This window comes from Fragaria vesca, linkage group LG6, assembly GCF_000184155.1.
Source record: "Fragaria vesca subsp. vesca linkage group LG6, FraVesHawaii_1.0, whole genome shotgun sequence".
NCBI lineage: Eukaryota > Viridiplantae > Streptophyta > Magnoliopsida > Rosales > Rosaceae > Fragaria > Fragaria vesca.
The window spans coordinates 3,545,607-3,557,336 of record NC_020496.1 but is presented as its reverse complement, the minus strand read 5'-3'; the positions used below and the strand labels follow the sequence as shown (position 1 = coordinate 3,557,336).

General features: G+C 35.8%; 1 protein-coding gene across 1 annotated transcript in view; it reads right to left on the bottom strand.

The window, feature by feature from the left end:
• Positions 1 to 4,493: 4,493 nt before the first annotated feature.
• LOC101313042 (NHL repeat-containing protein 2-like) overlaps positions 4,494 to 11,730 on the bottom strand; it is a 9,154-nt gene continuing 1,917 nt past the window's right edge. Inside the window, 22 exon segments of the mRNA XM_004304852.1 lie at positions 4,494 to 4,658; positions 4,908 to 5,057; positions 5,215 to 5,462; positions 5,637 to 5,673; positions 5,953 to 6,045; positions 6,160 to 6,267; positions 6,382 to 6,503; positions 6,614 to 6,663; positions 6,764 to 6,921; positions 7,055 to 7,148; positions 7,488 to 7,552; positions 7,708 to 7,812; positions 7,977 to 8,174; positions 8,304 to 8,426; positions 8,880 to 8,975; positions 9,433 to 9,553; positions 9,636 to 9,701; positions 9,812 to 9,872; positions 10,096 to 10,174; positions 10,399 to 10,487; positions 11,340 to 11,356; positions 11,404 to 11,583. Of these exon segments, the coding sequence (XP_004304900.1) occupies positions 4,494 to 4,658; positions 4,908 to 5,057; positions 5,215 to 5,462; positions 5,637 to 5,673; positions 5,953 to 6,045; positions 6,160 to 6,267; positions 6,382 to 6,503; positions 6,614 to 6,663; positions 6,764 to 6,921; positions 7,055 to 7,148; positions 7,488 to 7,552; positions 7,708 to 7,812; positions 7,977 to 8,174; positions 8,304 to 8,426; positions 8,880 to 8,975; positions 9,433 to 9,553; positions 9,636 to 9,701; positions 9,812 to 9,872; positions 10,096 to 10,174; positions 10,399 to 10,487; positions 11,340 to 11,356; positions 11,404 to 11,583 (2,425 nt within the window).

The window sequence follows — 11,730 nt, the reverse complement described above, 5'->3', positions numbered from 1 at the left end:
TTTGTTATTTCTTTCCTCGATTCTTATTTCGAATAATTTCATACGTGGCATTAGGACTCATCATTCATGTTTAGCCAAGCCTTTGTTTCCTAATTCACTGAGTTATATATACTGCTATACATAGTTTCAAGTTTCAAACAAACAAAAGTGCTCTAAATTTGTTGAAGTCATAGCTCCATGGACCATATTAATTAATAAAGGTATAAGTAGTAAACAAGTTATTACCATTCTTTAGTAAGAATTCATTCAATAATAATGAAAATGATACTCATATTTATTATTAATCTTCAATGCGTTAATCTATAAATCAACAAGTTAGTTATACGATTTATAATCGTGGTAAAGTTGATCGAGCTGCATACTATGAAACCCCATGTTAACAGTTTGAGTTACAACTCCTACCAGCTTGTGGCCAACAAGTTTTGAAGAGGTTTCAAGTTCGTGTGTCTAGCTTTTGTTAGGATACTCTTGTGGATCTCGGTTTTGAATACTGATTTGATAGGTATCCTAATATTCTAATTCACCTCATTTTCATTTTATGTAAGTAAATGTGTCTACGTTGATGAATCCGATAACGTGCAATTTTAGTTAAAATCTATGCGGAATTCGTCAATGGGTGTGACTCTAAACACTAAAATCATAGAATGAAAGATGGTCGAAGAAATGAAAGATGAATTAGGTCAACCAAAGCCGCTACTAAACAGTCATTTGGTGAAACCTAATCATAGTTCAAAGAGACATTGGAAGCTAGTGTTTGGTGATATGAATGTTTCGAGTTGCACGTCACACTCTGGCAGGTGAAACATTTCCATGTCTCTCCTGACATATTATTAGTAAGACCATTACAAACGTGCCACATTGTGCTTAGACATTTTTACCAGACACATTTATAAAGTGAAGAGATTGAAGCCTAACCCACAGTGCGATGAACAAGTTGGCACCGGAGAAAGAGGAAAAACAACATGCCCCTGTCTAATCGTGATTCTTGATTTCTTGTCTTGCAAGGTCGGTATCCATGTTAATATTTTCTTATAAATCTGCGATCTCACTTTTCGTTTTTCTATATAGTTGGCTAGAAAACTTTGAACTTTGTCGTTATACGTATACACAATAAATTAGTTTCTTCATGGGTTGGGAATGAAGAATGATCAGTACTACTGCTTCACCATTTATACATCCATGTAAGATTGGAGAAGCCGGATCCCGTATTAAAAGAGATTAAGGTTACTTCTTTCTGAATAGTTTTTATAATGTTCGAGCCTTCACTAGTTTACCGTCTCATCTTCACTAATCTTAAAAAACAGGCATAAAGTTGTTGCTATGAAGTTGGAAAAGCTGCCTAGGAGGATTAGGAAAAGAAAGCTTAAGTTTTTTTTCTTTGATGATGATGAAAGCTGAAGCTTGCTTTTGCGTTTGATGAACAACATGTGATTTCTTTCAATATTTTTAGGATACTTTTTATGCCTATGCGTAAGGTGGTCAAGAACTTTATAAATAAGTAAATAAGTAAAGTGTTTACATCGATAATTTACTTTGCAATGTCATTTATTTCTTGTTACATTATGCTTAACTGCTATCCAAGGATGTTAAATTTACTTTGAATTCTAGTTGCTAGCTAGGGTTCCGATAATTCACTTTTTACCATCTTTCTAATTTGACAAAATTCTGGTGATTGATGATGTGGAAATAAGTTATAAGAAAATTTCAAATGTGGTGCCTTGCACTAATTGGTTCTGGCATGGGACCAATGGAATTTTTTGTTTTCTAGCTAGGCAATGATTAGTGGGTGATGCACCAAATAGAAAATTAAAGAGAGGCATGTGGTTGTTTTCATAGCACTTTCTATCATCTGGGCCTCTGTTTTGTTGTTTTCTGATCAATGTAGGATGTGGCCCTGTATGATCCACCCTGCCTCACCCATTTTTCTCTTCCTAATCCCCCCACTATTATATTTCTTAATCAAAATTAGCACAACCCAACATGAACATGCTCCTTTAGCTTTTGTTGTTTGCTGCCCTTTTGTTCTTGGTGTTGCTACAATTGCTCCCCTCATATATATGACTCATAATCTTGTCAAGCAATTCAGCTCTTACATAGTGTAGTTTCAAACTTTGAAAGTGGCTGGCATGTGCAAGCTTGTCACTAAAGGCAAGCACTTTGATTGATTATGTTATCTCAAATCCAGATTAATATAACTAAACCCATAAGGGGGGCCTGACTTTGCAAATTGGAAAAAATTAAAGAAAGATATTGGACTACTAATTACATGCCAGAGAGATTGTCTCCTAGTGTGAGACAGTCTTCTGTATCAGATTTCAATTAAAATTTGCTGTATATGATTCAGTGCAAAACACCTGGACCAGAGTTGGATAATCTTTAACATTAGCAGCAATTATTTACACACTCAAGATTACTAATTAAGAGTTTTATATGAGACACTTAGACCCTCTTGATCCTTCAGAAACCTAAGTACTTGATCACGCACTTGAACTTTTGGTAATTTTCCCAGACAAAAGATTTAGTTTACATTGGTGATTGAATCAAAAGTGTAATATTGTTTAACCCCAGATTGACTATGCTATTGCTTATCCTTTCTTCTGAAATAGTTGCAATTTGCAAATATTGTCCAATTAGATGGGTTCCATGCCATTTAGAGTTTCCCCACTAACTAAATCTAAATTATATGATTGGAACCAAATAACTGAACTGAAACTTGAAAACATGAAATGAAAGACCTGCGAGGTGACTGCATTGCATAAGACAAGGAACTTGATTGGTTCTGGTGCGGCCTTGCTCCCCGTCATGGGTTTTCCTCAATTTCTTATTCTTCCATATATACTTGTCATATCCTTGCTCTATTATTAGTTTTCTTCACATTAATCCTTGGTTTACAAGAAACCCATCCCTTAATTTGTTTCATATGTCACGGAGGATGTTGTTTCTGAATTATTAGGTTAATTATGGAAGCAAACTAAATACTTAATCCTCTATTTGATTCTTAGAAACTAGAACTGCGCGCGCTAGCTTCGATCTTTTTTCGATAAACCAGTGCATGAGATTTTCAGCTGCACATGAATTTGTGTTCATGCACAGAGAGCCAGTTACATAGTGCATTGCACTACAAATGGGGGAAATGTAATGCTGGGAAGGGGATTTGGTGGAAGAAGCACGTTTTAGGCTGTCAATCTTGTATATTATAATCTCTGTGCGCGTAGGGTTTGATTAGTTTGATTAAACAAGTTTAGGAAACATGTTCCATTCATATGATTTGATCAAGTCTTGAGAGTTTGTCAAAGATTGGTTCCAATTAATGTACTAATTATTTTAATTTGCAGGTACCAATGGGGGACTAATGTGGTTTCTTTAGCTTAAATGCTTAATATAAGTGATTGCACTTTCATCATTTGATCAAACGGAGACAAGTGCGCACGAGTGTGTGTGACTTAGTGAGCAATCCACACTTTGCTTATGCCAAGAACCTTAATGATGGTGCTTAATCTTCAACTACCAATGGCAATTAACAACAACATAAATGCTAAAAGAATTTGACTCCGAAACCATTTGTTCAAGTTCCATGATGAATTATAGTTCGAGTTTTCAACACACATCAACGTTTATCAATCGTTCACAAAGAACGGATAGTTGTTTTGTTGAAAGAACGACTATATGCCCTAACCAGAGTTAGATGCAAAATTGCTTGACTTGACAAGAAATTCCCACCTTAAGTTTGCCAAGAGTCATAATGATGGTGTTTCTTAAGCTAATAATAACACTTAACAACCTCTGAGAATGTTTAGGAAAACGATCTCCTCAACAGTCACAATTCATTCGAGTTTAACACACATCAACAACTGCCAACCGCCCACAATGCATATACTGTTGTTTTGTCTAAGGATCAAGTACATAATGAAAAAGATGTGTATACACTATACAGAGAGGGACGATTTACCCAACATTACTGTGGCAATTGCTATAATAATACGACGAAAAATCCCAAGGATAAAACACACGAGGAAAGGGAGGGTCTTGTACGCACCAGAGAATAAGAGTCATCACTTGGTAGTTGGTAACTTGTATAGTTTAATTTGCAGAATGAAGCAGTATGAATATGACAATGACACAAACTATTCAAGGTCTAATCTTGAATAAGATTGAGCATGTGTAACGCATTGTCATTTGTTAAGATACTGTTGGACCTGCCAGACCTGTTGGATATGTCCTGTCTCCCTGGTTTAACTCTATCAATTTTCCCTTGTATACAAGTCAATGTTCCACTGGATTTTCATTATAAAAGTTGGTACAAATTCTGAAAAATGAAGTAATTAACATGAAATGATCACGTTTATCACATGAAGAAGCATAATGATCCATACTCATCTCTCCATCTTAGTGTAACTCGATCAAGTGTTTTGTATCTAACAGCTATATGTAGTTTGGTATTCCTATTTTCATGGAGGAGTACAAGATCTATACAAAATGTTTGTGTAATCGTGTCAGCGTGCAGCTGGTAGCTGTAAGCTGTTTGTTGAAGTTCTGGGCTTTACAAGGTAGGAAAGTGTGATTTCTTCTGGGTTGGATTCTGGAACTTCCTCATGAAATGGTACCTCGAATAATAAGGATTGGTATAAACATACCTCATCTTCTTTGCAATAGTACACCTGCAAAGACAAGCCAACTTCATTAAACATCACAATATAACATATGTTGAGCTTTTCATGTGCTAATCTTTTTCATCCATCAGATTTTCAAGGGATAGGCTAGTATGCTGGCCTCACAAAAGCCTGTGGTTTAACAGTAGAGGTACAACAAAAGCATGTGAGTTAACAGTAGTGGTACAAAGAAAGACCACAAGAATTCAATTCTGTTTTGGCAGAGCTGATTAGTTTGTAGGGAAAGAGAAGCAATACCTTGCAATTAATTCTCCCCACAGAAGCTGAGGGAGAGGGTCTCCTAAAATGAAGTACTGCTGATCCTTCTGGACTAAGATATCCCTCCGAGGGATCAACAAGAACCGCAGTTTCAGGCTCAGTTTCAACACTAAACTTACTGCGAGCTTCCTGCATTTAAAATTTACACATGACAACTGACAAATGCTGAAAAGAGCAAAGTACAGTAGCCAAATTGAAAGTAAGATGATAAAAATAACTAGAGAACAGTATCACTGAGTTGAAATCAACAAGCTTGTGAGGTTTGAATTAGAAGAGGGAAAGGGACCTTTGAAAAATGATACTCTTCAGGTAATGATATTTTAATAGAGAGGTTGCCCTCATTGGATGAACCACCATCAACTGTAACGGTCTGTGTGTCAGCTGATGAGCGCCTTCTGAGGCGTTTCAAAGACTTCGATTTTACTGTGGGAGGTTGAACCCCTTTTAGCTCCAAAGTAAGAAGGGCAGGTTCTTTGTTGCTTAAGTCAATATATCTGATTAGACTGTTGTTTGTATCGGCTATGAAGAGTCTCCCTACAAAGAAATAGACTTGGTTCAAATTCTTGTTGCAAGATTTACATTGATATCTCACTTTACGTTTTCCATGAATGAAAGAGAGAAGAGAATGTAGTCTGACAGATGAATCTAAAAATTCAAGGCATATCTATGTTATAAAAAAAAGAAAAAGAAAAAGAAAAAAAGCATCACCATTTTTCGCTTCAATGATTCCTGATGGCTCTGAAAGCTGCAAAGAGATAATATGGAGGATCAATCAATACGTTGACCTGTTCATTCTTTTTCTTTAGTGTGATAGGGCAATACAACAAACAGGATAATTATTCTGCAGTAAAATGATTCAAGAATATAGTGATGTGTTGAATCATATACTTCCGAGACAAGTATATTTAATCAGCCTGATACTTGAATGTAAGTTGTGCAATTTTTAGTGAACAAACGTCCTGCATCATTAGTATACTAAATTGCTCAAATAAAAGAATCACAAGTTCACAACTGATTAGCCAACCTGAGCTTCAAGAGCTGTTCCATCCTTGAAACCAGCTTTCCCTGTCCCTGCTAAGGTACTGACTCTTTTACTAGCTGGATCTAACTTTTTTATCTGAAGTTTGGAAATAGAAAGACCAAGTTAATACTTCTAAAAGCAATCATAATAGTAAAATAAATTGAAACGTGCGAAAGTACATGCTACATTTTAGAATAGTTATCGAGCTACCTTGTGATTATAGCTATCCGCGATATAGATTTGACCGTCTTTTGTACACAAGACACCGAGTGGATGTTGAAGAAGTACTTCAGAACCTATTCCATCATGGTCCCCAAACTAAACAATTGAAAAGAAGCATTGTTAGAAAAGCATCATATACAGAAGGACGTTTACTTTTAAATTTTCTTTTGATTGCTGCATTGTCCATAGTAGGCAAGTTATTCAGATCACCTTAAACAAGTTGTCTGAATAAACTGGATCACCACCGGCTAGCAATCTCGATCCTCCTGTTTTTAGAACAAGAACCCTGATAGAACTACTCTCACTATCAGCAATATACAGCTCCGTCATATCTGAAACAACCAAAATAGTTATAACCTGTGAAACTCCATTTACAGTAAAAACAGAAAAGAAAAAAAAAAAACCTTAAAAATGATGATTGAAAGTAATGGTGTAATGTTACCAGAAGATAATGAAATTCCAGAAGGCTGTGCAAACGATGTGCTTGAAGCGCTATTCCAATGAAAGAACAAAACGACCAAGTCAAGCCTGGAATTATATAACAGCAGAAAAAATTGATATTGCCTTTTAGCAACTTCAAATTATCAATTACCTTGATCCATTCAGATTTCTTTCATAACCATCACCACTAAAAGCTCTAGTAACCCCATCAACTATATCAAGTTGCCAAATTTGATGTTGGCCGGCCATTGCAATATAAACTTTCTCATTCACTGGATGATAGCAGACATCCCATGGAGAGTTAAGTAGCTGAAATAAAATGAAGATGTTGTTCAAGAATTTTGTAATTCAATTTGTCATTTTAGATAAATCACCAGAAGTTCTTCATTGTTCCTAATAAGAAAGGTTTACATCCTCTAAATCAAGGTATATCCAGTCTTACCTGAGTGCTTCCTTTTCCTCCCCCTCTGTAATCAGAGCCTTTGGTTCCATTTCCAGCTAGAGTACGCACTGTTTCGTTTACAAAGTCAATCTCCCTACAATTTTAGAGATATATTATGACAGGAACTTGTTGAATATGATTTCCCTTGATTCACAATATTACAATTCATTTATAAGTGTCAACAGATGGGCTATACCACTTCAATCATTATATTTTTCAGTCACAGAAGAAAAAGCATGGGAAACAAACCTTGAAATATAGGTTACAAAATCTTTCGAAGTAATATTTCTTTATGTGAAGAATTCAGATAGCTATATATTTAAGTATTTAAGGGTTGATAATTCCATCATTTCATGTCTTATATGCTCTAATAGCAGGAAACACAGGCAGTTGCATGATCAAATGAAAAGGGATTTCTGTAGCCTCCACATACCTCAAAGCATGGTTTTCAGTATCTGCTACATAGAGAAGATTTTTCTTTGTGTTGTAAGCCAGGCCCTAGGATTAGACATGCCCAAAGGTTATATGCATACATTAAATATATGAAATAAGATGGTAAACCTCAGAAAGCTCGCAGATTCATAAAATAAATCTGTGTCAGCAGACTCAGCAGAGTGTGTATAACATGCTTGTAAGACAGACTCTTTTCTTACCTGAGGCCGATTAAAGGTGGCATCATCAAAAGAACCATCACGTAGACCTTCCTCTCCTGTACTTCCAATTTGGACAATAAAATTTCCATCTAGGTCGGTAACAACCTGAGCTCCACATACAACAGCATGGTTAAATAACAATCCAGTTCACATTCACTTATGCTATCACAAATTTGCAACAAATGTATGCGCACAAACAGAGACACAAAGTGCAGGGTGTTTCCAAATAGACGGGGTGTGTGGGTTTGAGTGAGGGAGAGAGAGCCTACTATGCGGTTATGATTACTGTCTGAAATGAAGAGCCTATCATTCTCGACATCAACTGCTAGCTTCCCAGGAAACTTTAAGGGAGATGTAAACAAACGGGGATCATTATCTTTCTCCAAACTCAAAGGAAGTGGTGCATTGTCCAATATCTTCTTTCGGCCATAGTACAGAAGAGCTGCCTCCACCAAATCATCAAGATCCTATGAAAATAAAAAGGTTATTGATTGGCCAATTGCTACATAGAATTGTAGAAATTCGTGAAACTGAGTAACTTACAACTACCAGTCTACCACAAAGAAATTATGAAATTAGTTATAAATTTATAATACCTTGCGGCGACCTTCACCTGATAGTTGAGCAAGAAGTCTTCCATTGGGCCCAACAACAGCAAATGTTGGCCATGAATTCACACCTAGCTCTCTCCATAGATACATATCTCCATCATTGACTACCTAAAACATGAAAGGCATAAAAGTTTAATTGGTAGGATAAACTTCAATATGCAATAAACTCAATTTTAAGATGGTTATGCTGAAATGTCACTTGATTTATGGTTAAAAGCAGGAAACTTTGCAGAAAGTAAGAATCTTAACATAAATGAGTAACTCGGTCCAATGATGCAAATTAATTATAGGAAACATAATTATATGCATGAGAACATGTAACTCAACTTCGGCAATATCAAGCTCATAAACCATGTAAAATCATCAAAAAGATTGACAGTTACATATTTATCATACTTTTCATGCAGCAGTTTCCAGGTAAATAGTTCTGGTAATAGAACAACCAGTGATAGATGCACAAACATTACCAAAGAAGTGAAAGAGCAAACTACTCAAAGTACTAGAATATCCAGAGTCCCAGAATAGATTGAGAGATCAGCTTATACAAAGCATGAGGCTTACTGGGTGAGTGATGTCATAGCGTAATACTGCATTCCGAATGGCTTCTAAATCCTTCTCATTATCAAACTTTGCCGAATGAACTCCCACCACAGCAAACTACATAATAATAAATATATTAAAGTTATCGATTTGGTCAGCTGTTACATGGATCAGCCAGATAAACATTATTGAAAGGGGCAAACTTTCACAACAACATGAAAAAAGTATGGTATTCATATATCAAGATACACATTTACACATTAATTGTTCTTTTGTAAGTCCTCATTTCACTATTAACTTGTCACTTGGTTCTTTGTGCCACATAGACAGTACTAGTCTTAGGGTGATGGAAATCTAGATCAGATATGTTTGTACCATTTTGAAAATCTACGTGTGAAAGGGTAATAGCTGTCTCAAAGGATGGGAGCTTCAATTTGTAAGGAAAAAAACTAAGTTAGCCTCGTACAACTTTGTTAGATGTATGATCAGCAACTGATATAAGCAGAAGCCTGGAACATAATAAGACTGAGATGGCTGAGACTTCAAATGAAGAGAAACACGAAAAGAGGATTACCGGCATATCTTTGTATTTTCTTTCCAAAAACTCTAGGTCTGGCAGTACATGCATACAGTTTATACAACAATAGGTCCAAAAGTCCAGCACAACCACTTTTCCTTTGAGATCCTGCCAAAAGCTTTATCAAAATTAAAGCTATACAATAAACCTTGGTTACACTAAATAGAAGTTCAGGTTCAAAAGAAATCACCTTGCTTAACTTGATGGGAGCTGTATTCAACCAATCAAGTTTTGGTGGAAATTCTGGAACAATAGGAGCAGCTCCTCTTGCATAGTACAAGGTTGATCGTTGAAGCATATTAGACATACTTTTCTTATACAGTAACAATGAGATATGGAGGAATTATGTACAACACTTAGTATGTCAGCAATTTACCTGGATTCCAGGTCAGATATATAGTTCACAAATTGTTGGATTCTTTCCATCTTTGATTCACCTATAATTGAATGAAACAAAAAGAAATAGTGGTTTTCAGTCTCGAACTATGAACCAATAGAGATACTTCAGTCAGATAATAAGAATTATGTTGTAATAATGTAATGTCACATATTAAAAGAAATTGGATGACGATATATGCACATATTACATAAGATAACGAAGGATTAGGCAGACAATAAACTGAAAAGAATATGCCAACCAGAGGTTTGTGACATTAGTACCTTCTTTCTGTGCAATAGATGGCTGGTTGACCCCAAATATCACATTCCAGATAGCTTTTGGTGATGCATATTGCATTGCCTGGCCATGAGTAGACCATTATACATCACATTCCAGAGAGCGCTTTTGCAAGCTTATGATCACTTGTAAATTACTGTTTAAATTCAACACACACACACACACACACACACACACAACACACACACACACACACACACACACACACACACACACACACACACACACACACACACACACACACACACAGACTCTCTCTCCAACCAATCTACTCTATTTAGTTGTACCTTCCAGTTTGATATGGTGAAGGCAAGGCAAGACAAAGCAATTCCCAAGCTTCCATATTTCACTATATCTCGCCGAACAACCCTGAAACCTGTCCATCAATTATTCTCCAGCCTCAAGCTGAGGCAACTTAATAGGGTATTTCTTTGATTTGAAAATGCAATTATATGATGATTATTCTTATAATAATAGATTTCACAGCTAAATATTGAAGTAATTTATGTATAAATTTTCTATTTCTTTATAAGCAATTGCTTTTTTCTTGGAGCGTGTTAGCAATTAAGTTAGACACCAAAACAAAGAGAACCACATCTTAGAGGACATTACACCCTCACAAAATGCTAAATACATTTGGAGCATTTACTAATACCTCTTAGATCCATGTTACCAACACACTAGATGCAGGCAACATAGTACACATGTGTGTGTCAAAGCAAATTGGATCAACATGGCATAACCTTTGTATTACAAGCATGATTTTGAGGGGGAGAAGCAGAAGAGTTGATCAATATGCTGTCCAAAATATGGCTAGAGCCCTTATGTGTCTTGAACTTTTAATACACTGAATAAAAAACTCAAATTAAGCTATATGACTGATATTTTGCAACTAGACTCTTCTTACCCTCCAAACGAGAAAACGCCGTCATTGGCAGCACCAAAAGAATTAGTATCTCTTTCCATGAGCTTTTCTGATGCGATTTGAGATGAAGAATTAAGAGATTGAGGTCCCTGAATCTTCCCATCTGCAGTGGTATATCAACATAAGACCTCATGTTCCAGAATACATATGAGAAAAGATTAGCCTGTAATAAGTTGGTAAGGACTAATGAAAATTAAAGCTTTTGTGCCTGCATCTCAATGGAACTATCATTCAAACTACAGATCGATAAGATCAAAGTGTGCATATAGCAAAAAACCGGGCAAGAGTTTCAACAAAGAGGACCCGTAGAAAAGGTCTTACTTAAAACTCATAAAGAAATGAAATTAGTGTAGCACTGTAGCTTCACCATTCTACATTATTTGAAGATACAAATGACTGCGCATATTCTCAGGACTACATACTATAGCCATCCGAGCCACCACTGAGAATATCATCGAGTGAAATATTTCCTATATGATTTCGAATGATGGATGGACCAGCACTCTTTAGAGCTTCTTCTGAAAAAGTAGTTTTCACAGCTATACATCTGCAAGTTGCAGAAGAACATTAGCAGTTACTACAGAATCATAATTTGCAACTCTTAAAAAAAAAAAAAAAAGTGCTGTCACTGGAACAATAAAAAACTAATGCAGTTGGTGATAAAGAAAAAAAAAAATTAAAAGAAGAAAACACT